This window comes from Ursus americanus, chromosome 1 (genome assembly GCF_024610735.1).
Source record: "Ursus americanus isolate L20-20 chromosome 1, mUrsAme1.1.p, whole genome shotgun sequence".
Lineage (NCBI taxonomy): Eukaryota > Metazoa > Chordata > Mammalia > Carnivora > Ursidae > Ursus > Ursus americanus.
Window position 1 is genome coordinate 38,803,248 of NC_142127.1, and position 27,128 is coordinate 38,830,375.

At 36.5% G+C, this 27,128-nt stretch overlaps 2 protein-coding genes across 23 annotated transcripts in view; both read right to left on the reverse strand.

Moving 5' to 3' along the window:
- The window catches only part of WDSUB1 (WD repeat, sterile alpha motif and U-box domain containing 1), a 42,323-nt gene extending 40,121 nt beyond the window's left edge, over positions 1-2,202 (reverse strand). For 2 of the 5 annotated variants that reach the window (XM_087862126.1, XM_045781298.2), the window contains exon 1: positions 2,033-2,202. The gene's annotated coding sequence lies outside the window, so the exon portion shown is untranslated. Of the gene's footprint in view, positions 1-1,691; positions 1,884-1,994 lie in introns of those variants that run through there. The other 3 variants (XM_087862092.1, XM_045781323.2, XM_045781316.2) reach the window with 3 other exon arrangements.
- A 9,637-nt stretch (positions 2,203-11,839) lies between these two features.
- BAZ2B (bromodomain adjacent to zinc finger domain 2B) overlaps positions 11,840-27,128 on the reverse strand; it is a 290,562-nt gene continuing 275,273 nt past the window's right edge. For all 18 annotated transcript variants that reach the window (XM_045781084.2, XM_087861283.1, XM_087861240.1 and 15 more), the window contains 5 exons: positions 26,825-26,960; positions 23,244-23,390; positions 17,289-17,554; positions 16,657-16,800; positions 11,840-13,307 (listed from right to left, as the gene is read on the reverse strand). In XM_045781084.2, the coding sequence (XP_045637040.2) occupies positions 13,154-13,307; positions 16,657-16,800; positions 17,289-17,554; positions 23,244-23,390; positions 26,825-26,960 (847 nt within the window). In that variant the 3' untranslated portion in view covers positions 11,840-13,153. The remainder of the gene's footprint in view (positions 13,308-16,656; positions 16,801-17,288; positions 17,555-23,243; positions 23,391-26,824; positions 26,961-27,128) is intronic.

The following is a 27,128-nucleotide window of genomic DNA, read 5'->3' on the forward strand; positions in this document are numbered from 1 at the left end:
GTCAAATAACTTCACACTGATTTGACACTGAACATTCAAAACATGGGGTATTTATGTAACCTCTGAAGCCTTTCCCTTAACTAATTACTTCTCAAAAATGCCTCATTCCAGATCTGCTAATCTCAACTCAAAAAGATTTTTCACTCTTAACAAACTGTCTCAGCTGCTCCTTCCACAGAACGGAGCCAAGGCTACAGCTCTGCCTTTGGGATGCATTAACTGTACCGTTCACTCATAAAAACTAAGAAATGGTTTCATTCAAAATTTCAGTGGCAGTGCCGAAAGCTCGCATGTCATGTTCTGCCACCTTGTTTGATAAAGGATAAAATGACATAAAAGATTTGAGGTGAAGAACCAATTTAATAAATCCAAGGAAACCAAGAGAAGGAAACCAAAGAGAAAGTGGCAAAAAATGAACGTAGCCAGACTGCACTTAACAAATTTACAAATTTAGATTAAAATCCAAACCCTTCATCACAGCTTGTCACAGTTTACAAAATGCCGAATGTGTGATCTGGCGCTTGCCTTGCCTACTTCTCAGATCTCAAGTTCCTGCCCCTTCCCCTTTCCCTCATTTCCTTCCAGCCTTCCTGGTCAAATGGATTCTGTCTTAGATCTTCATAAAGCTGTTTTTGCAGGCTGAAATTCTCTTTCCCTTTGCTTTTGAGATCCTATTTCTCATTCAGATCTCAATTCCAGTGTCTCTCCTCGGAAAGGGTTTCCCAGACTAAAGCAGCCACCCTCCAGGCTAACGTATCAGCCTGTTTTAATCCTCAGTGTAGCAATTACCATCATCTGATGTATTTGTTATTTGCCTCCTCACCACTAGAATGTGAACTCCAAAGGAGTGGAGATCTTGCCCGTCTTGCTCATTTCTGTATCCGTAGCACATAAAACAGTGTCAGACACCTAACATGCTCAAATAAATATTTGTTGATTATTTTTTTCCAAATCCACTTGAGTTCTACCTCTAAATATTATATGAACAAAATATAAATAAATTTAAAACTGACCAATACTTTAAAAAAAAAATCCAGCAGTGGAAAAATAATGCAAAATGAAACAATAATCGGCCCTGAAGGAATAGGTATACTCTTAGATTGTAATTCATAATCCCTTGTTCCAGTGTTATTTGCAGAACTTTTTACAAATAGATGGAGCATGTATTTTCCAATATTTATTGTATCCCCAAATTTCAGCCTTTTTCCGAACATTAATTTCAATAACGTCTAAAAAACAAGCAAAAAAACCCACAAAACAACAAAACAAAACAAAAAAAACCCACGAAATGTCCTGGTGTATTGTCACCTGTATACAACCGCAAGGAAAACAACCAAGATCATGAGGTCCTTCTGAAGAACTCCCAAATCCCAACTGTGCAAGTACGCGTAGGTAATCTTGCAAACAAACTTTGGCTTCCACACCCTTGTGGCACCCAGCTCCCTTTGCAGTTCCAGACCAAGCAGTTGGAAGAACAGCGACATAATCACTCGCAAGAACAGCCTGTTTTGAAAAGCACCCTCAAGCCTACCACCACCTGCCTCGGGGTGTGGGCGTCCACTCAGCCGTCACGTCGAAGGCTCAATCCCCGGGCTGGTCAGCTCGCCAGCGTCAACACACGCATCCCTATCTAATCCAGAGCAAACCCGAAATGTGCCCCAAATCTCCCCAAATAAAGCCCCGCGACTTACTGTCCCCGCACGCAGGTACCAAAGGTGTACCCCACTCTTAGAGCCGGCCGGGCCTCAGCGGACTGAGCCACCCAGGCGTGCGGGCGGACAGCTGACCGGGAGCTGGCCTTCCGGGGCGGAGGCATCCGACCCGGCCCAGCTGGGGCATCCAGGCAACGCCCGCAGGCCTCGCCCGGCTCCCGGCCCCCGGCCCCCGACCCTGGCCGCACCGCCGCGCCCCGCTCCCGTCCAGGTCCTGGCCCGCCCCCGCCGCGCGCTTGGAACCAGAGTGCGAGAACCAGAGGGTTCGAACACCCCAACTACCGAGGCTCCGCGAGCTGATCCCAGCCGCGCTCTCCCACCTGCCGCCGCCGCCACTCAACCGGCCCACTGACGCGCCCACGTCCACTTTGAAGACCCAAGGCGCGCGGGATCCGCCCTCAGGTGCCCCCGGGAGCGCGAGGGCCACGTGACGCGCAGGTGAGGCGGGTGGGGCTGGCAACCGCGGAAACCCTAAGAGAAAGGAAACAGGCCCCGCCCCCGAGCACGCCCCGCCCCCCGAGCACGCCCCGCCCCAGGGCGCATGCGTGGCCTCCCACCGTCCTCTGCGGCGTCTCTTAATTCTGGCCCTAGCTCAACCTGAGTTCAGTTTTGGGAAGAGACTTAGTTTGCAGTTTTTTCCCAGTCGGGGAAGCTGAAGTCCCAAGGCTTAGCGAGTGCCTGAAATACGGTTTTAAAGGTGGCACTGTATCACCTGTCTGGGTATTGCAGCACAGGGGTTTTGGAATGTCTTTCCTCTCCGGTGTTTCTCCCTGTATTCTGTTCTCCTCTGACCTCCGAGATTGCTCTTTTCTGTTTAGGCTACCTCTGCCCTCAGCGGTCCATAACCTGGTGTTTTCTGCCATCGTCTTTGTGCTAAGGTTTCCCACATCTCTTCAGGGCAGTCCGCTGGCCCCTGAGCCCCAGGGCCCTCTTCATTGGACAGAAACCAACTCATAGGTACAGAAAACAAGCAGGTGGTTGCCGGAGGTGGGGGAAGGGGATTAAAAGATACAACTTTCAGTTATAAAATAAGACACAGGGAGACAAAGTACAGAGAATATAGTTAAAATATGTGACAAGTTTGTATGGTGACGGATGGCAGCTAGATTTATGGTGATTGCTTCAAAATGTAAATGTTGAATCACTGTGTGTATACCTGGAAATAATAAAACGTAGTATGTCAACTACACTTCAGAAAAAAAGCCCACTCAGAGGTAATATTTCCTTTCAGTCGTTCACTCAAATAAATATCAATAATTTTACAAAAAGTCATGCAAACTGTCTTTTTAAACTTACACTTATATCCTGAGTATTTTCCGTGTCTAAGATTTCTCCAGTAGCTTCATTATTTTTCTGCATAATAGTCCACATTTCCAGAATCATACCATAATTTAACATTTTCCCTGTTGTTGGATGGTTGTTTCCGTATTTTTGTGCTTATTATAAATAATACTGGATTAGATGGCTTTCTACATAAATCTTTATCCACATTCATGAACATTTACTAAGGAAATTGTTAAGTAGAAATGGAATTTCTGGGCATAAGGGTGTAAAGATTCCTAATAAATATTGCCATATTACTTTTCAGAGGGGTTGTATGGTTTGCTCTCTCAGCAACATATGGTTGTGTCTGTCTCTCCACATTCTTGACAGACTTGAGTAATAATTAATCTTCACTAATTTGATGAGCAAATTGGTTATAATATTCCTTAAGTAAACTATGTAAAAGAAACTACTGCCTACACATGCCAATCATTTAGCAGAGACCTCGGGGCCAACGTGGTTAGTTTCAAGGTAAGGCAAGTTCAGAGAGGGAAGCCTTCCTGTAGCTGGTCTCTAGTCTATGAATTTGCAATTTATGAGATGTTAATTAAAATATCTTGCCAATATACTAGAGAAACATTTTAAGAATTTGTAGAGATCTTTGATCACATAAGTGAACTGGTTATCTTATTTCACAGAACAGATAGTGTCAAAATAGTTGGAACTTTAACTTAGAATCTTATTTATGTTTTATGCATTCTTTGCTTTAAATTATGTAACCGTGGTCAATAATTAATCCTATTTTATCTTTAATTTCCAATTGTCCTAATAGTGCTACATAAGGAATATAGCAAACCATTTTATTTTTTTAAAGATTTTATTTATTCATTTGAGAGAGAGAGTGAGCGAGCACAAGAGCACACGAGCCAGGGGTAGGGGCCCCGGGAGAGGGAGAAGCAGGCTCCCCTCGGACCAGGGAGCCCGAAGCAGGGCTCTATCCCAGGACACCGGGATCATGACCTGATCCGAAGAGAGATGATTAACCAACTGAGCCACCCAGGCACCCCAAGATTCATGTTTTTTTAATTACATAAGAAGGAAGTATGACAGACAGTGATGTCGCTTTTGGACAGTTCTCTTCTGGACAATTCTTCAGAAGTCCCCCTGCAGCCTCTCTCTCGTGTGTCACTGCCCAGAATTGTATCACATGCCCACTTGTTAAGCAATCACTTTCAAGAGGAATGGAATTGCCATTAAGATTTACCCTTCTGGGGGCGCCTGGGTAGCTCAGATGGTTGGGCGGCTGCCTTCGGCTCAGCAGGGGGTCTGCTTCTCCCTCTCCCTCTCCCCCTTCTTGTGCTCTCTCTCAAATGAATAAATAAATTAAAAAAAAAAAAAGATTTACCCTCCTGGGGCTGGAAAAGGGCCCACTTTCCCCTGAAGCATATGGTCAACCAACATCTACAAGAGTGGATAGAAGGAAATAAGGAGACAAGACAGCTACTACATACAGTTGAAGTATCTTCCACATGGAAAATACCTATACAATAGAAAGCTATTAAGAGAATAGATGTGAAAGTAAGCCACATCTCAATTATGTTATGCCTCAATCTTTAACCCTTAAACAGCATTATTCAGTATATTCACCAGTTATATTTACAAGCTAAATTTACCATACTTGGTTGGATCTTTTTTTTTTAAAGATTTTATTTATTTATTTGAGAAAGAGAGAGAGAGAGCAAGGGGGAGGGGCAGAGGGAAAGGGAAAGGCAGGCTCTCCTTTGGATCACCAAAGAATAGTGAGGCACTTACACAACACAGGTTTATATGGAGACAGTATTATGCTTTGAGAGGCTATATACTTATTCTAGTGATTCCTGCAATTCTCAAAATATATTTACAACTCCTTTTTAAATATTGCTTTCGGCATTTGTAATACACTTTTCTGAATATCTTCATTATAGCAAATCTCAATTCTTTTTAATATGAGTGACTTTTTAAAAACAGATTCTATTCAGCCATCAAAAATTATCATGTGAGGGCACCCGGGTGGCTCAGTGGGTTAAGTGTCCAAGTCTTGATTTTAGTTCAGGTCATGATCTTGGGGTCATGAGATCCAGCCCTGCTGGGGCTCCACGCTCAGTGGGGAGTTTGCTTCTCTCCCTCGCCCTCTGCCTCTCCTCCCACTCGCACTCACACGTGTGTGCACGCTTTCCCTTTCTCTCTCAAATGGATAAATCTTTAAAAAGAAACTATCCTGTAGATCTATCTTTATATTGGTAAATTAAGTGAAAAACTGGTTATACTATAGAATGTACAGTAATTCTGTTTAAATATATTTAATGCACTTAGTATGGGGAGAATTCTGAAGGGATGTATAAAAATGTTCACAGTGGTTTCTTCTCTGGTTGGTGGAATCTGGGAAGATGACATCTTTGTCATCTTCCTTATCCATATATCATAGTATCTTTGCAACAAATGTGCATTATTTTTATTTTAACATTTAAAAAGACCCAACCATGGGCACCTGGTGGCTCAGTTGGTTAAATGTCTACCCTGGACTCAAATGATGATCCCAGGGTCCTGGGATTGAGCCCCACATCAGGTTCCCTGCTCGGCAAGGAGTCTGATTAAGGATTCTCTCTCCCTCTGCCCCTTCCACTGCTCGCTTGAGTCCACACAAACACACACACACACTCTCTATCTCAAATAAATAAATCTTAAAAAAAGTAAGTTCAAGAATGAACTACATACAACTTTTACCTCACAACGCTTTTATTTAGTCATCCAATGACAACAACCCAAATGATTTTCACATATATGGTCAAGGTAGAGAAACTACAAACAGATCTCAGATATTAATTTTGCTACTGCCTCCCCCTTGATTTAACTTAAAAAAAAAAAAATTTATCTATTTATTAGAGTGGGGGGGAGGGGCAGAAGGAGAGGGAGAGAGAATCTCAAGCAGACTCCCTGCTGACAGGGGACCCAGAAGCAGGGCTTGATCTCAGGACTCTGAGATCATGACCTGAGCTGCAATCAAGAGTCGGCCGCTTAACCAACTGAGCCACGCAGATGCCCCTGCCTTCCCCCTTGATTTAAATGCTAAGGTGCAAAACCGTCTTCCAATGAAGGTCCAGAGGATCCAAATTAGCTTTTCCTCTAACCCTGTATTTAGCCAACTCTTTACCCACCACACTTCCAAGCACTACTTTTTCTATAGCAACTCATAAACCTATGCAAGCCCCAGCAATTCCTAAGAATTCTCAATATTTTCTATTCACCTACACATACCTGAGCTTTTTCTTTAGCAATATCAGCTTTCCCAACTAACTAGAGCAAATATAAATGTTTCATCTCCTGAGTATCACTGGCTGAAAATAAAATTTGGTGCAGTTTTTACAGTCCCTAGAAAGCAGATAGGGTTAGAAATGACATTTACATTTTTAAAAAACTCCAAAGATGCACATCAAACTTGAAGCTGCTAATATGAGTAGACAAATTGCTTGATACTTTTCAAAACACAGTATTCAAATTCAAAATCTGTAATACATTTTTAGTGAAAAATAATACGTACAAATATTGAACACTCATTGTGAGGTAGAGAAAAAGAATCCTCTTTCACTGCTGGGAGGTGAGTAGAGGGGTGCAATCATCTGGAGAGCACTATGCTGATAGCAGGGAACGTGTGCACATACCCAATCTGTGTACATCCGAGAGAAACTCTTCTCACACACCGTCTGCTTTCTATTGCTGTGTAACAAATTACTCAAAACTGAGTGACTTAAAACAACAGTATTTATTATCTCATAGTTTCTATGAGTTAATAATCAGTAACATATAGAAATCAGTTCCATTGCTATATACTAATAATGAGCTATCAAACAAAAATTAAGAAAATAATCCCATTTACAATTGCTTCAAAAAGAATAAAATACCTAGGAATAAATTTGACAAAGGTGAAAGACCTGGAAACCAAATACTATAAATATTGATGAAAGACACAAATAAATGGGAAGATATTCCGAGATCAGGGACTGGAAGAATTAATATTGTTACAATGTCCATAGTATCCAAAGCAATCTATAGATTCAGTCAGTCCTTGTCCAAATACCAATGGCATTTTTCACAGAAACAGAACAATCTTAAAATGTGTTTGGAAACACAAAGACCTGGAATATCCAAAGCAATCTTGAGAAAGAAGAACAAAGGGCTGACGCATCGTGCTTCTGGATTTCAAAGTATAATCCAAAGTGATGGTAATCAAAATAGTATAGTTCTGGCACAAAACAGACACCTAGATCAGTGGATTGACCAGAGGGCCCCAAAAATAAACCCATCCGTATATGGTCAGTTAATCTATGACCAAGGAGGCAAGAATTCACAATGGGGAACAAACAGTCTCTTCAATACATGGTATTGGGAAAACTAGACAACTACATGCAAAAGAACGAAAGTGGACCATTATCTTATGGCATATACAAAAATAAATTCAAAATGGATTAAAGACTTGAATATAAGACCTGAAACAGTAAAACTCCTAGAAGAAAACATACTAAGTAAGCTCTTTGACATCAGACGTAGCAATATTTTATTGGACCAGTCTCCTCGGGCAAGGGCAACAAAAGCTAAAATAAACAAATGGGATTCCATCATATAAAAAGCTTTTGCACAGTGAAGGAAATCACTAACAAAATGAAAAGGCAACCTACTACATGGGAGAAGATATTTGCAAGTCATACATCCAGAAATGGATTAATATCCAAAATATATGAAGAATTCACACAACGTAACATATAAAAAAACAATTAAAAAATGGGCAGAGGGTTTGAATAGACATTTTCCCAAGGAAGACATACAGATGGCCAATAGCCACATGAAAAGGTGCTCAACATCACTGAACATCAGGGAAAGGCAAATCAAAACAATGAGATATTACTTGACAGTGGTTAGATTGGCTATTATCAGAAAGACAAAATAATAAGTATTAGCTAGGAGGTGGAGAACAGGGAACCCTTGTATGCTGTTGGAAATATAAATTGGTGCAGCCAACATGGAAGACAGTATGGAAGTTCCTCAAAAAATTAAAACCCACCACATGATCCAGAAATTCCACTTCTGGGTACTTATCTGAAGAAAACAAAAACTCCAATTTGGAGAGAAATATGCACCCCTATGTTCATTGTAACATTAGCCAAGGTATGGAAGCGACCTAAATGTCTGTCAACAGATAAATGGATAAAGAAGATAAGGTGTGTATACACACACACACAAATATTACTTAGCCATAAAAAAGAATGAAATCTTGCCATTTGTGACAACACAGATGGACCTAGAAAGTATTATGCTAAGTGAAATAAGTCAGAGACAAATACTGTATGATTTCACTTTTATGTGAAAAAACAAAACAAAATAGAAACAGATTCATAGATACAGTAAATACACGGTTAACAGAGGAGAGAGGAGTTGGGGGGGGTGAAATAGGTGAAAGGGATGAAGAAGTTCAAACTTTCAGTTATAAAATAAAGTCATGGGGATGTAGTGTACAGCATAGGAAATGTAGTCAATAATATTGTAGTAACTTTGTATGGTGGCAAATAGTTGCTACATTTATCGTGCGGATCATTTCATACTGTATAAAAATATCAAATCACTATGATGTGCATTTGACACTGATATGTCAACTATCCTTCAATAAAAACAAACAAACAACAACGACAACAAAAAACCAAACAGCTCAGGAGTGGCTTAGCTGGGTAGTTTTGGCTCCGGGTATTTCATGAAATTGTAGTCCAGATGTTGGCTGGCGCTCCAGGCCTCTGAATGTTTAACTTGGGCTGTAGGATCCACATTTAAGGTGCTGCATATGGTTTGCAAGTTGGTCCCAGCTATTGGCTCTTCCACAGGGCTGCTAGAGTGTCCTCATAACATAATAGTTGGGTTTACCCAGAGCAAATGATCCAAGAAAACAAGGTGGAAGCGGAAATGTATTTTATGACCTAATCTGGGAATTCCCAGGCTATCATTCTGCCTTATTCTGTTGGTCACACAGGCTAACCCTGATACAATGTGGAAAAGGATTATACAAGGGCATGCATACCAGAAAACAAAGATCATTTGGAAACATCTTAGATATGTACGACAACATTCATTGCATATTATTTGCAGTGACAAGAAATTGCAAGCAACTTAGGTATTCATTCTTTTTAAAGGTTTATTTATTTGAGAGAGAGAGAGAGAGAGTTTGAGTGAGCAGGGGGGAGGGACACAGGGAAAGGAAGAGAATCCCCAAGAAGACTCCCCACTGAGTGCAGAGCCTGACCTGGGGCCTGATCCCAGGACCTTGAGATCATGACCTGAGCAAAATCAAGAGTCAAATGCTTAACCAACTGAGCCACCCAGGTGCCTCTCAAGTTTTCATTCTTAAGAGAAATCTGAAAGTAAAATGTGGTATGTGCCTGTGATGGAATACCTTGCAACAATCAAAAGTAATGAACCAGATTTACATATTTTTTTAATTCAAAAGAAATAGAAAAACAAATTTATAGCGTAATGCAACTGATAGAAGTTTAAAAACAAGATTTGTCATACTATTTGTAAAGATACACATGTTGCTAAATGAATATATAAAAGGTTAACCGAAAAGATACATTAAAAATACTTGTATGTGGGACAAAGAAATTGAAGAGTTGCTGAGTGAAGAAGTAAAAAAATAAAAGAAGGGTTTTATAAGAATAAGGTGAAGACTGTGACATGAATTGAGGAAAGGAGTTACCTCAATTTTATATGGCTGACGCTTAAAAAGATTTTTTTTTTCTCTTTAAGGTAGAGTAGTAGTATAGCCCACACAGGGTTAAGAGATCTCACTAAAGTAAATTTCCTAGTAGGTAAGGTTCTACTAGTTTCCCGGTGTGTATTTTTTTATGAGTCATATTCCTGTGGAAGGAAAATTCTGATTCTCTTAAAAATACCTCCTTTGTCTCCTTATTGGAATGAAATTCTTTTAACAGAACACAAACTTCTTTCATTACTTAAATGGAGATATTTAAGATACAAATAACCTTGAGAGAGGTAGCCCACGAAATTTGCAGGAGTAAACGACTGATACCAGATTTCCTTGAGGATGTGTTTACTGGGAAGCTAAATGAATAGGATTTAAATTCCTTCAAAGGAGTTGAGGATGGAGGTGATGGAAAAGAGAAGGAGCACAGAGGGGGTACCAAGGACAGATTAGAGCCTTCATAATTTTGATTAAAATTAGTTACTTCGAACAGATTTCATTTGGGGGCTGAAACAAGAAAAAGGGATCGCCCTGCATTTATGTAAGTTAGTTCTTATGAGTTCAATTAGATAAGTTTTCACTTAATTTTCACTATGGTTATCAATTAAATAAATATTAAATTACTCTCTACATACAGTTTCAAACTGATGATTATTTTCTGTGTTTAATAGTAGTGCACTGTTTGGTTATTCTGGTTGGTTACGACTTGAGTGATAATCTAAATCCAATCATGAGGGCAAGCTAGTGTTTTATAATTTATAGAGCAATTGAAACTAAAATGGAGAAGGTTCAGGCTAAAGCCTAGTTTATCTTAATTAAAGTAGGCTGTGTTTACTTGTAATTGTGTGATAGCAGAGGGTTAGGAAAACTTTTTATATTTGAAGAGAACAATGATACTGGTTTATTGAAGATATACCCAACCCAGGGCACTATGACTGCAAGATTCATTCACAGAACAAATGATCCACAAATGTATAGTAACAGTTGTTACCTAGACCAGTTGCCCTTTTCTGATCATGCCCACTTCTCGAACAGCTACCCCTGTTGAGTAACAATGAAGACACCGGTCTAAAGGAGCCATATTGACCAAGCTTTCTTTTTTTTCAGAGATACCGTATTTATTTTTAAAAGAAAATTATCACTCTTGAAAAACTGTGCTTTGTGTGTTTAAGTATTTTATTGCTCATTTATGAACTCCTCAGATACTAGACATATTATTATCAAGCTGCTTATATACCATCTAATATAAATTAACGTAAGCATGTATCATCCCTAAGGCACAACACCCCCATGAAGAAGAGTCCCCATGGAGCATCTGGCATAACTGTAAGCCCAAAACCAAACACTTTCTTCACAGCACCACCTTCTTCTTTTCTCCACGTGGTCCTTTTGATTAAGCACGAGCCCCTTGAGGTGCAAGTGCAATATTTGGTTAACAGAAACTGACATATTTACATAATAACAGCTGATTTTCATATCAGTCTCTACAAACAATCTAGAAATTTTGGAAAATACTTGGTGGCTTCGAAGCATTTTAAAGTTAGGAATATTTTCTTCAAAACTTTTCTATTCTCCCTTCACTACTAAAAGCCATTCTCTAAGGACATCGTCTCAGGACCACTTCTCCACTAGGCCGTAATTCCACGAAGGGCCTGTGCCTGTCTTGTTCACCAGTGATTCCTCAGCCCAGCAAGGCATCAAATCATATTTCATGAATGCTTGAATTTGTAGCTCATGACTTATTAATTTATATAATCAATTTTTCTTATTGACTACTGACAACTGGTTACATGTCTACCAATAGGGACATTTCTCATATCAGAATAAGACTTTTAAAATGTATTCTAATATTTTCATATTGAAAATGTGAAAACAACAACAAAATGTGGTCCAGAGAGGCTCAGGCGCTGATGAAAGGCACAACACTTGACTTAAAACCACCCTCCTCCACCCAGCCCAATGTTCACTGAACTACATAGTCCTCCTGCTGCTCCTCCTTCAGGATTTTGTAAAAATCAAATTTAAATTAACTATCTTTTTGAAAAGAATATATATTCAGGTTCATTAAGAAAAACTAAAAAACTAGTTTGTAAAAGTCTTTTATTGTATCCGTGCCACACATAGTAGTGAAAAATAACACTCCTAAAAAAAAGAATGCTACCTTTTCCACAACATTTGATTTTAAATAAAACTTCAAGTACTCTTACATAGGTACAAAAAAAATTCTGATCTATTTGCCTCCAACAGGCCACCACAACACACAGTAGATAAAACACAGTGGTTACAAACGTCTTTTAAATTTATTTCTGAGGCAAGGCAAATGGGAAGGAAATGTTTCTATGAAAAAATACTGTGTGTGTAGGAAATTGTCACAATTTTATTCCACATGGATACAAATGATTATACTTTAATTTAGGCCCTGGTGGCTTAAAATTATATAACAAAATAGAAAAATGGAAAACTAATATCCCCTACACCCTGTTTCAAAGGCAGGCACTACCAAGATCAAGGAGACGCCACAGTGTTGGTAGAGGATAATTACTGTACAAGCCGTAGAGCTGTAATTACCTTCAGACTAAAATAAAATGCTACAGTCCTTCTAAGGCATAAACAATAATGTCTCCAAACAATATATACACATAATACATATTTAAAACAAGACTTAATATAAACAATAATGAACAGTATATACATGTCAATTTCTCTTCACTGTCTTGAAATACAATTTAACTACACAAGTGATGCAGCAACATATATATATATATATATATATAAATGTACTTGTAACTCTACAGTAAAGTTTATTTTTGGTGCTTTTATAGCACATCAGTGTAAACAGTTTAACTTGGCTTTGTTTTATATTTTAAAACATTCCTTGTTGTATTTTCAAGATTTAAAGCAATTTTCTAGTTCTTCCTTTTCACAGAAAACGAAGATTCTGGATGTGGTTTAATCATAAATAATTCATAAAATTAAATACATTCACTAAAAAATAAACTACAAAGTAAAAAAATGAAAAATAGATATTTATTGAGAGGGAAAGGAGAACCATTTCCCACATTAGAGCTCTGGTGTTGAATATTCAGTGCGATTTGATATATTTTAATTGCTATTGCACTATAACACCCTTTCCTTTGAAAATTCTTTGGGTGTGCTTCCCTGTTCTACCTAAATCAGCTGATAAATCACACAAACCAATAACCAAGGGCCTTGGTTGTTGTAGGAGTGAAGCCTTTAAAAATGGTATCATTCTTCTGATACTTTTTTTTTTTTTGTGATACTTATTTTAAGGAAAAAAAAAGTCATTATGTATGTGCCTTGCACATTTATCTAAATACAGTTCACATTGCTGGTCTCATTTGTCCTCGTTTAAAAGGAAAAAAAGATTATTATAACTTCAGCTCACTTTGAAAATATCTGTCCACTTTTTTTCAAAATACTTCCTCATACTGTGGCCAGCTCTGCCTATATCAGAATCATCTTCATTAAATGTTTCACAGTTGTCAAAAACAAGCCTGACATCTACAGCAAAGGTTTCAAGGTTTGGATATCTGAAAGAAAACACATGATTTAGAGGTGGTTTTTATAGGGTGGCTTTGTTTTATAAACAACTGAAGAGGTAATAAAAGGTAAAATGAAAAATAAAACAGAAAAAAAGATTAGGATAACTACATTTAAGCTGATAAAAACATATTACACTGTCTTATAGATGAACATTTAAAAAATTGCATGTGTTCTGAACCATATAGGATTTAAGAAGATTAAATGGAAAAAACACATTTCTCTGAAGATCAAGATATATTTCAACTAACCAGCATTTTCCCCATATTCAATTTCCTATTTGACCTGTACACAGCGCACTGTCCCAGGATTCATCCCACGTGACTGGTTTATTAGTTCCTCTGACCAGTTGTGGTATCCTATCATCCGTGTTCAAAACTATTTAGTTGCAGTAGAAATAATGGAAATGCTTCCTGTGCACTATAAACATTACACTTGCCCTGTAGCTTTTACATACATCCCAGGATATATTGCTCTGTGTTAAATCTTTCCCACTTCCCATTTCTGTTCTTTTCTCTTCAAACGTGCTCTTTTGCTCAAGCACGGGAGGATGATAATCCAAAACAGGCACCAAAAAAAAAAAAAAAAAAAAAGTGCTCTCCCTGTATCAGAGATAACATTATGAAGACCTGCCCTTCCATAAGAAGTGCTGTGGCTTCAGTGCTTTTTTGGTGGGATAAGCCCAATCATCTTTCTCTGTAAAAACACGGCGAAGAGAACAGAAAGGTGAATGAATCTGCCTAAACTCATTGGTAAAAAAGAAATGGTTTGTTTCAAGCCAGCCCAAGCCAAACCAATACATTTTGAAAGAGAGCTTTTGGAAAATTAAATTTAAATTAATTCTAACTTATGGTAAGCCAAATACTAAAGTAATTTACGTATTAGAAATACCCCTTGACATACACACTGAAGCTCTGAGACCTGATAAAAGCGGAATTATTTCTTTGACAGGATACCTCGTATAGTCTTCCACTTCTCACTTCCCTCTGCTATGTGCAATAATAAAATAACATTTCTCTAGCTGGAATGAGCTCACAAAATTCATTCAGGCCTTATGTAACCTTACGCATTTTCCTGTTCTTCTGGGAATTGTTATTTTTTAATGAGGGGAAATTCACATAACAAAGTTACCCATTTTAAGGTGGAAAATTCAGTGCCATTTAGTGCCTTCACAACATTTACTATTACCACCTCCATCTACTTACAAAACATTGTCATTGCCCCAAAAGGAAACTCTGTATCCATTAAGCAGTTGCTTCCCATTCTTCCCTATCCCATCCCTGGCAACCACTAATTGGTCTATCTTTCTCTATGGACTTGCCTATTCTGGAAGTTTGATATAAATGGAATCATACAGCACGTGTGGGAATAATTTTTATAAAATATTTAAAAGTTACTGTGTGAAATATTTATCTCTTTAGACTGTTCCTTACTATAAGAAAAGGTTAATGATTAATGCTGGGGAGACTAGAATCCAGGACAGAATTCTAGGTGAGATTCTAGGTGAAACAAATACTATTCCCACCGTTGATGGAACCCAGAGAGACTCATCAAAGCAAGTACTTCCTCCCCTCTTTTTGACAAATTTCTAGTTTAAACATTTGAAACACTGTGTATGAGTTTTGATTCCAACTTATTAGTTTGGGTTTAATTAAACAACTTGAAGTTACAGGAGCTTGAACCTACTAAATTTTGCTTCCCCCAGAACTGGCATCACAAACACCCATAGAACTGCTTCCCTCTCTCTGCCTGCCTCTGCTGTGACTTCCTCCGTTCACCAGGACTCATTCTCAAAACGGAACACCAATGTTTGGTAACACCCAAGCTCTGTGTCAGAGTTTACGTTGGGGATTTTGAGCCCGGCCTGTCTCTCTATGTGCAGTCAGCCACTGTGCAGCACACCATTAGTGCTTGATGTAGTGTTCCGTGATTCACTAGCTGCGTGTAACAACCAGCGCTCGTCACCACACACTGAGGCTCAGATTCACCCTCCATCCAGGAACTGGAGACACACGTAAAGCCTTTCTGTGTAAGTCTCTGTCCTGGCTGTATTGATCATGAAGTCCATTATGCTACCCACTTAAACATCTGATTGTTTTGATAGAAAAAGCAAAAGAACTAGTTCATATCTAGACAGGAGCTATTGCTTTTTGGTTCACATGAGAACCAAGAGTTTTAATGGTTTTAAATGTTTTCTGAATTTGCACAGGTCCCTTCTGTAATTTTTTTAAAAAATAAAACAGACATAATCTTTTGAAACATGTGAGAAGGACACTGATCATTATGAGTTAAGTTCTACTCAACTCTTAGAAATTGAATGTAAATTATGGAGCACAGTGATTTTCACCAAAAAAACATTCAGGAGGAACTAAGTAACATACTGCATTACGATGGTAATCATAATAACAACACTAATAATGTAATTAAAATCTACTTTACAGATATTCTTTCAATGTAAAGTTCCTTCTTTCTCCATATTTTTTGTGACTTTGCCTGAAGTTATGGTCACAGGGTACATTAAGCTAAACCAGTAATAAGGAGTAAGAGCAGCAAAGGAGATGAAGAAGAGAACACGCACAGCTCACAGCTTCTGGCCATTCACATGTGGAATGCTTTCGTGTGGGCTTACTTTGTAAGTGAACGGCCTCATTTCTGGGGCTCCAAAATGGGCCACTGTTCAGAATCAAGTAAATTCCACTAACAGCTGCTACTCTGGTAGGAGTTTGAGGTGGTCTAACAAACAGTAACTGTGGCCAGGAAGGCACTTTACTCTTCAGGTAGGATCACAAAGAAAATATGGTAGAGAGGAGCAAATAATAGTTTTCTTCCACATTTAATAAATACATTTTTAGTATTCTCCAACAACCCATAATAAAACTTTTAATATTTAAAAAATTAAATTTTAATTTAATTTAAAGTTTCCAATGACCTTTAGTCTCTACATTGTCATGATCTGAAAATAATAGTCAATTTTTGTTAAATCCACATGAAATATTATCAATATTCCACTGATGTACAATATAAGCTCCACCTTATGTCATTTCCTTACCTTGGGAGCCTTCCCTGTTACTTTTCTTTTCCTCTCAGGCTGGGTTTGGTGGCCCTCCAAAGGCAAAGGCAGCTTTATCACACTGCTTTTTAATTGTTTTAACAGTTTTAATGGACTTGTCTTCCAGACCACACTACCCTAACCAAACACACACACACACACATACACACACACACACACCCCTTTTCTCCAAAGGCAGTTCCTTTAATTAATATATTTTTGGCTCACTAGAAGAGTACCCAGCAGGTATTAGGCATTCAATAAATATTGAACTGAAATTATTTACTTACTGTCCACTACTTAATTTCTCTCTAATTGTGGAAAAATCCATAGGCTTCTTAATAACTTTCTTATAACCAGGAACAAGTTTCAAGTTTACAGGAAGTAGAAAAGGCCATGCATCCTCATGAGTTTCCATTTCAGTAAGGATCATACTAAAAAAAAAAAAAATAATGTTTGAAATCAGTATCTATGCTTTAGAATTATCTATTTTTATTAAAAACTTAGTTTTCATAATCTTTCACGTAAAAACTATACAAATTAATTTATTTTAAAAGATGAATACATTTATTTACACTATAGACTTTACATTTTCCTATTCATCTAAATTGTCACAAAGTCACCTTTATTTTATTTTTTTCCAAGAAGATTTTATTTATTTATTTGACAGAGAGAGACAGCCATCGAGAGAGGGAACACAAGCAGGGGAGTGGGAGAGGAAGAAGCAGGCTTCCAGTGGAGCAGGGAGCCTGATGCAGGGCTCGATCCCAGAATGCCAGGATCATGCCCTGAGCCGAAGGCAGATGCTTAACGACTGAGCCACCCAGGCGCCCCACAGAGTCACCTTTAATATAGTATAAAGTTTCTACACAAATAAAATGAAATGGTATAAATATATTGTACACGCAAACTGAAATAATACCTGCAAAGAGCGAGGTCTTTGGAGTCATCTCTTTTAGGTTTCTTAACAGAAGTAAAACTTTCCTGTTTTGACAAGTTAACAGAAGTGTTTTCCTCCATTTTCCTTTTTTTCAGGTCTTTGTTTCCTCTTTTTAGTGAACTATTTGTAGATGCGGAGTCTTCATCTTCAGTGTCCCCTGTTAAAGTTACTTTCTTGCCTTTCTTTGACTCATTAGTCTTTTTTCCTTTGACGTGAAGTTTTTTGACTTTTAGAGTTTGACCACTTGCCTTAATTTAAAAAAAAAAAAGGAAATGAGGTATAAGAAAATAACCATCTACAGACCTATTACTTTAAATTATTAAAGTCTGACAGGACAAACAAAAAGAATTTTATCTCTGATCTAGAAGGTTGATAATTTTATTTTTAAGAGAGAGCTATGAATTTGATCTCCCATAAGGTTAAAATCTAATAAAGCATGAAAATCTATCTTAAGAATTCCTAAAACTTGAAGATGCTGATCTCATGGTAAGCCATCTTTGGTACTACAGAATTTAGCAGTATTCCTTTAGTCTAGGTCACTAACCAAATAAGTTTAAAGGTACAAAAGGACTATCTTTTAGAACACAATTAAGAACAAAGGTGAAAATAAAAATAGAGAGCTTATTAATAAGACAACTGAAGAAGTAATTAAAAAACTAGGCCAAAACATGAAAAATAGCTCACAAAATATAAATAAAGAAAAAATCTTGTATAAGTGATTATTAAATCTACTGGAAATTTACATATATATTTGTTTTTAGAGAAAGGAAAAAAGGCATTGCTATAAAAAGAGAGTTCCACTAAACTGTGGTTCCCAGATGTGAACAAAGCAACAGTGAAAAATCAGAGAGAGAGAGAGAGAGAGAGAGAGAAAATGTCTGTTTTTGAGGAAAACAATAAAGACATAATATAAAAGAGATCATATTTAAAGGGTATGAATTCTAACTATGGCTCTGTCAGTAACTACGGAATTTATTAAAAAACATCTGTGAGCCCTATCTTCTCATCTGTAAAATAAGAAAGATAAGCCACACAACTGGTAAGGTCATTCTAGCTCTAAAGTTACATGAAAAAAAAATCTCAGTGTGGCCTTATGCAATGTAACTACAGCTTGCAGTCAGCACACTGATATAACAATGAGTCCCCCTCCCCCATTCAGAAATAGGGAAATAAGTCTGTATTTTGAGAGTTAAATGTTATAATAAATAGATCATAGAAGAGAGACATGCACTTCCAGAATAGTGCTAACCCTCTTTTAAAAAATTATTTCTTCTTGGGGCGCCTGGGTGGTGCAGTCCACTGAGCGCCTGACTCTGGGTTTCAGCTGGGGTCATGGTCTCCGGGTTGTGAGATCAAGCCCTGCAACTGGCTCCGTGCCCCAATGGGGTTGTGCGCTAAGGGTGGAGTTGGCTTAACACTCTTTCTGCCCTGTCCTCCTGCGCGTGCGCGTTCTCTCTCTCTCTCTCTCTCTAAATAAATACATCTTTAAAAAAATTATTTCTTCTCTTATGCAGACTGTTACAAAATCTAAGACTGCAGAGTCAGATATTCAGTCCAGCCACAATCTAAAGTTGGCTGTATTCTTGAAATAAATTTGGCTGAAAATATTTCTTTGGAGTATTTCGTAATAATTTCTTTGAGGATTTCATGAACTTTTCTAGTAATATTTTTAAATAATTGCCTGTAAGCAATTAAAATTATTTGGTTCTCTATTGGGAGGCTAAAAGTATAATTAAGGAGATATTTTAATTGCCTGAAATAGTAAGGCAAACTATAAATCTAATACCTTCCCCATATACCAAAGAATCACTACCCCTTGTCATTAACAAAAATAATTAAAATGTTTTACTAACTCTCTTTTCCATTTAGTTTAATTTTTATTCACAAATATCTGATATTCTAACTTTTCATATTACACTAAGCTTCTGTCACTCTGAAATCATAAGAAAAGGGAAGGAGAATGCTTAATATGATGAAAAAGTCCATTTAATGAAGATTAAATTAAGTTAGATTGAATAGTTATATTACTTAAAAAGAACAAAATTTCATGAATAAGGGGCCTTATGTGAATGAACTAAATTATTGCTTGGGATCATTTTCTAACAAACTCATAACTACAGTAGGAAAACATGAAATTTAAACTACAGAATCAAAAGAACTTTGTGTTTTAAAGACAATGAAGTTTATATATTTCTTTACTAAATAATGTTTATCAGCTTGCCTCATTACACTGTGCACATACCCATATTTTTTTTCTTAAAGACTTTATTTTTTAAGTAACCTCTACACCCACCGTGGGGCTCAAACTCAACCCCAAGATCGAGAGTCACCTGCTCCACTGACTGAGCCAGCCAGATGCCCCCACGTACACATGCTTTTAAAAGCCCGCCTGTATACAGTTACTCTGTTACCTGATTTACTTTGTTCTGGGAAAGAGATGCCCCACTCCCTACCCTTTTTCTCTATCTTGTTATAACCCAAATTCAAAGAGGAACTTCAGTATGTCTAAAACAGAACCTATCAGATTACACATACAAGGACACATTTCTGTTGTTTGTATATTCATGTATCAGAAGTTTGTGACTTGGTAGCTTACAGGCTGTAAACAGCCCACAGAATGTGTTGCCGTTTGGCTCATATGATGCTTGTATAAAGTCTTGAGTTTGTTGCCAACACTAAACATTTGGGAGGATATGCATAAAATCCATAATCTTGAAATGCTGGTAGATCCTGGAACATTGGGCCCACATGTCTACATGACAACTGGCTGGAGTTGAGTAATGACTGTTAGATTTAAATTGGGGCCTGACTTTCCTATTTGCCACAGTCCCGACTCTTCTGTGTCATTTGCCTGGCTTTTATAGGTATTAGAGTTTGAAAACTCATGTGTGTATGTGTCTATGAGTGTTTATAAATATGTGTAGGTATATATATACACATACACACACACACACACACACACACACATACGTATAAATATGTATATACACATATACACGTCTTTTTGATTCTATGATCCTATGATATGTATAAAACAAATCTATAAATTTAATAAATATATATAAATATAATAAAGTGCATGTATATATACTGGCATGCACATGCATATACACAGAGTAAAAATACTTACAATGATATGTACATAAATAGCCATTTGAGAACAAGATAGTATAAATACTTATAAAAATGGAATTAACTGGAAAGATAGTTTAAATACATTAATTTAAAAAATCTTTATATATCAAAATCAAATGTTTAATATTTTTATTGTAATAAGAAACATAACATCTAATTCACTACATTTAAAAAACAGAGAACAGAGGCTTAGAAATCTGCATTACATAGAAACACTTGGATTAGATCACGCATGTCTCTAATTTAAGCAAATTTACTGAAAACAACCTCCTATAGTCTAGCAGATGATAACTCAAGAATTAATATACCAATTTGTTAGTAATTAATAAAGTATTAGAGGAAATTTCTATAACCTGACAGTTAAGAAGCTAAAAGGTAATTTATGTACAACTAGTGAAAATTATTACTGAATTACAATAGATATGACAAAATAATCAAGTAAGGAAAAATTAAAAAGTGATTATTAGTGAATATAATGCCATATGGGACCCTCTGCTATTTTATAAAATATAAATATATTATAAAAAATTATATAAATTATAAAAATAAATAATATAAATCAAATATAATAATGTACACATAACATAACTTTAAAGTCATAAAAACTCTCACAAACATGACCATATTTGATCTTCAAAAATCTCTACAAATTAGGGGTGCCTGGGTGGCCCCTCCCCCTGCTTGTGCACACGTGCTCTCTCTCTCTCAAATAAATAAATAAAATCTTTTTAAAAAGTCTATGGATTAGATACCATCCCATTTTACAGATAACCCTGAAGCTAAGAAAGTGCTCCAATATTAGGGATCAGGAAGGTAAGAAAAACCAGCAAAGGGACTGAAAAAGAGCAAAGGCACGAAGACAACGAGGGAAGTATGGTATCCCAGAAGTCAACTGGAAACAGGGTTTCAAGGAGAGGGAGTGCTCACTCTATCAAATATACCTAATAGGTTAGATGAGGCCTAAGCACTGATCATTGAATTAAGCACTGTGGAAGTCATTTGTGGTCATGATAAGAGCAATTTTGGAGAAGCTACGGAGTTGAATATCTGACTGGAGTGAGTTCAAGAGTGATTTGGAGGAGAAAAATCAGAGAACCAGAACAGAAAACTTTCCATGAGTTCTTCTGTAAAGGGAAGGGGAGAAATGGGGGAAGTGAATCAAGGAAGAAGTGAGCCCAGAAGAGGGTTTTTGTTTCGTTCTCTCAAGATGGAAGGAATAGTAACATGTTAGTGGGCTGATGAGAAGAACCCAGGGGAGAAGGAAACATAGATGGTGCAGGAGGAGAGAGAACCGTTGGAATCATACTCCTAAGAAGGTGAGAGCGGGTGGGTTCTGAGGCGTGAGTCGGGGAACCGAGTCTGTCAGAGCCACAAGCAATTCATGGCAACAGGAGAGAAGGTACAGTATGTGAGCACAGACACAGGAAGGATGGTGCATGTGGTGGCAAATTTTTGTAATACTTTCTTCTGGTTGCTTCTATTTTCACAGGGAAATGGGAGTAAGGTCATCAGCTGAGAATAAGGATGGAGGAGACAGCGTTAGAGGTAAATCATCAGGCACCATTAAAGGCCCTCTTAATGCCTCGAATTTAAAGGGATGGGTGTTTTCTCCAACCACATTCAGATATAAAAGTATAGGCGTCAGGAAATCAAGAGTTGGATTAACCAGAATGATGGTTTTCCCAAGTGAGACAGAGGCAAAGGGGATAAAGGTGGATGCAATGATTACGATAATGAAATGCTGACACATTACAAGCAAGGTTAGGGGAAAAGAGAAGACATGAAGGGGGAAAGGGACAGTGAGAAGGTCTTCAGATAAATGTGCTGGAGGTCAAAGAATTGTTGGGAGTTAGAGTGGGAAAGAGGGTAGACTGAAAAGAAAGAAGGTAGTGAATAGATGGATGTTTGGAATTTAGTTCATGGAGACATGGCAGTTACTGGTAATGGTTAATGGTAGTTATTGGCCAAGAGATTAAACATGGAAGAGAGTGACTGAGTTAGGAAACACCTAACAAAGACTCTGGCCCTCAACACATGCTGACCACTTCTTACTCCTTACTTTCTAATTCTATTATCATGTTGCTTCTCTTTAATCAGTCAGTATGAGTGTCCACAGGTTTCTAATTTAAAAGTGACCAGAAAGTGACTTAAATACATATGACTATTACCATCTGACCTAGCAACTTAACTCCTAGGGTATATACCCAAGATGAGTGAAAACATTTATTCATACAAGAACTTATGTATGAATGTTTCACAGAAGCATTACTCATAATAGCCAAAATATGGAAACCATCCAAATGTCTATCAACTGAAGAATGGATAAACAAAATGTGGTATATCCAAATACTGGAATATAATCTGACTATGAAAAGTAAGTACTAATACACTGTAGAACATGAATGAGCCCTGACAATATTGTGCTAAGTGAAAGAAGTTAGACACAAAAGGCAGCATATTGTACAATTCGATTTATATGTAATGACTGGAAGAGGCACATCCATTGAGACAGAAAGTAGACTACTGGTTGCCAAAGGCCAAGGGGAGACGGGAGATGGGGAGTGACTGATAAAGGGTGCAAAGACTCTTTGTTGGGGTCACGAAAAATTTGTCGTGGAATTAAATAGTGGTGATGGTTGTACAACTTTGTGAATATTGTAAAACCACTGAGTTGTACACTTTTTTTGGTATACAAATCACAAAGGTGATTTTTACGGCCTATGAATTGAATCTTTAAAAAATCCCCATACAGCTCTGCATTTGATCTGGCAATTAAAAAGTTTAGTGTTAGATCAGTCTCACCTTAGCAATGCAAGCTGGACAAAACCAGTCCCCATCTGGTATAGTGGTAATCTTGGGTCTATGGCAGTATGTGTGACAGCCTTTGTCACAGCCATCACAAAGGAGAAGCAGTTCTTCATTATCTCCCTTTCGACAGATCTGGCAGTACTATAATACATGAGAAATCATTTAAAATTAGCTCTCCGCTGTGAAGAATAGTTACTGGGATATTAAATACACCATAATTCCTAATTTATACTAGTAACAAACATTCCGCTTGCTAACAAATATACAGTAGCCATACACATCTATGTATCTCTCATTACACAGATATGGACCACATGACGGGGTGAGCAGTTCAATTGGGGTAAATGCACATTTCAGGTACACTGCAAAGAACAAAGCTAGAGGTTGAATGCCTGCACACACTTCAGAAGCATGTACACATTAACATATGAAATAATTAACGTGACATTAGAGCACATAAAGCAATGAGTAGCTTTAATACATGGTGTTTTAATTTTTTAATGTATTTCATCTTTTGCTTATCTTAGCATCCTCATGATATCCTAAGAAAGAAATAAGTAAGAGTTAGAGTAATTTTTAAGATCAAAATTAGGAAACTTGTATTAGTATCAAAATTATATATAATAGTAAAGAGATGACCCTATATTTTGTCTAAATTATCCATCTATTTTTTGAGATTGATTAAAAAAATGTGTCCAAACCAAGAAACTCTGGAATTCAACCCAAATCAAGCATATGTCACAAGTGCAGAAAATGGATCCTACAAAATGAATTCTAAGGAGAAAAAAAACTGGTAACAATAATTAAATCAAAGAATTTAATTGGTCATGATTTATTTTGTAGAACTAAAAATAAAATTATTTCTTCTCTGTGAAAAAGTTTCTAATACCATTAAGAACTTTAAACTCTGTAAGGAGATTTTCCCCCCATGCATACATACTTTGTATAACCAGTTTCACAAAGGGAAAGAAGCAAAGTCAGAAAAGAAAAACTTTCAAGATAGCTTTAAAAAACAGTAAATACTAACACTGTGTTTGACATTTAGCTTACATTCTGTCACAGGAGAAAATGTCTTATCATCAGTATTTTGAAAAATAAAAACATTTAAACTGTAAATCACTTATACTAACTTAAAGTTACATATTTATACTCTTAAAAACAAAACAGCTTAACTGTTCAAACTTAATTTTTAAAACTTTCAATACAACATTAAACCTTAATCTGGGAAAGTCTAAAATAATCTATGTAACTCAATATATACATCAATGACAGCTTAAAAATCTTATCAAAATAGCAGATACACACTGTTCAGCTTAAATATCAAGTATACGTAATATACATAATACTAAAATTGTCATGTGTACTAAGAGCAAAAGCAGCAGAGTTTACCATTCCAACAGTAAGTATTTTATGACCTTTCCTATTATCACATCACTAAATACCTTAACATGGTATTATTTCTCCAAATTTCAGTTACATCTTTAAAACTTCTATTGTAAAAATACTGAGAAGTAACATTCGGAAGGTTATAATTAAATCCCTATAACAATAAAAGTTAAAAATCAGTTTCATGAACATTAAGTAAGTTCTATTTCTTATAACAGATAACTAAAAATACTATAAAGTCTCTGACGTCTCACATTTATGATTAAAAATAAAATTCTTTTCTGATACTTGTTAAAAAAGGGTGACAGGTATCAAGCTCATAACACTTTTAAAAAGTTACAGCAATAGCTGTAACATGTTAGAGCAAATGTAGAGCATAAAATAGCAGATGTTGCCTATGCTTAACATTAACAACAATATAAAGCATACTGTGGGCATAGAATTATCTGGAGGCAAATTATGACAGCTCCTTATTTTCAAGGTAAGCCTGGTCTCTGGTAAAGGGGGTATTTCTGAAGATACTGAGTACTTTAACATTTTGTTAGGATTTGTTATGAGGATTATTCTAGGCACATTACATTTCTAGTTAAAGGTTAGAAGGTGCTCATTCAGCTTTGAATATGAAACTATGCCTTCTTTTCAAGATAGTTTCATAGCAAATAATGTACTATTAAATACTAAAAATTGAAGATTATAAGAGATGGAGTTAAATAATGATAAATGTATATTAATAACATGAAAAAGACTTATGAATTTGCCAGAAATGAATTAAAGCTTTTGATTGCAGAAAGTAAGTATACCAACATAAAGGCAGATTTTGGTACAAATTTTGGGTTTATATCTATATAGAGGTTATAACAAAACTGACCAGATCATGATGACTATTTTTGTGTATATGAGAAAAAGAACTATTCCAATTTCATTTTGATGTAGAATTCGATCTCTTCTGATCATTATAGCCTAGATTTCACCAAGTATATTTCTTCAAGGTGATTTTAAAACTGGTTTTAATAATAAGTTTTAGAAGAAAAATTCTTTTTACCTGGTAAAAATGCTACCAGATGAATGGAATATGCCTTTAATCTTATGGTAAATTGTAATGTGGACTGGAAAAGACCTAAATTTGAGCAGACTGTAAAAACTGCAGATTCATTATTCCATGGATATTTTATATGAAGAAGGGAAAAACCACAGAAGAAACCAAATTTGCTTGTAAGAATGAGTAAGGCCTTGAGTAGTCTAAACTTAGAGGTAAAAATAAAGGAAAGAATGTTAAATTATTTAAGGATCACTTCTTTTCTTTGGGGAATGACTATTTTAAGTAAAGGAATTTTACTCTATGTCATTCATAAAAACAAATCTCAAATGTTTGGATTTTACAGCTAATCTGTAATTCAAAAGCAAATGTCAAAGTAATTCATAAAAGTTCAAATATAACAAATATTTCTATATCTGATATATAAGAGGCAAGAGGGACATGAACATGATTTAAAATGAGCATCTCTCTGGAAGAAGATAAATGAAATATAGCTTTTATTTTGAATATATAGTATTTGGTGCCTGGTACAAGGTGATAACTACTTGGGCTTGACCAAAGAAGGCGAAAAGCCAGTTTTAATTGTTAGAAGAAAAAAAATAAAAGATCTATTCTTCAGGTCGGCTACTTCCAAATGCCATATACATGATATCAAGTGCACAAACCAAGAGCTCTCTGCTTATTTTGTATTTACTTATCTAAGTATTTCTCAGCATTACCAAAAAAAAAAAAGAAAGAAAGAAAATTGATAGAAATATAAACACATTTTAAGAATGCAGTAAATGTCTGTAGCAGATAATGTCAGCAAATGGAATGTTTACAAGAGAGAAAAGGTCTTCAAAATATTTAGATGAACAACAATTACGTTAACGGAATATAGAAAACAACTTCAGTCAGTTATAAACAATATTCAACAGAATGAGAATCAAGATTTTTAAAAAGAAGAGATAACATATTTGGTAGGTTCCTTCAAAAAGCTCAAAATAAGGAGAAAAGTATCAAACTGATACAATATTTAAGAATTCAACAAACTGTCAAGTAAAGCATACGTTATTTTGACAATAGGAAATGTGTTAATTAGGAACGATTTAGAGGTTGGGAAAAACAGAATAAAGTCAATTAGTTATAGTATTTCTTAAATGAAAACACTTACAACTTTCATTATTGATTTTTCCCATGCTATTGATTTCTGTAACTGCTGAATGCACAGAGCTACCTGTGCTGCACTGCGAGCTTCTGATAATGCCCTTCTCCATACCCTGAGCCCTGGAGCAATATCCTCTTCAATTCTGCATTGAAATATAGAAAAATTAAGTAGGTCACATCCACATTTATGGCTACTGAATGTGAAACAATCATCACACTGAAAGCCAAGCAATGACAAAAACATGGAACAGCCAATAAGAATAAGGTTTAAGCAACTAAATTTGATGTAGTGCACAGACTGTGGCTACGTG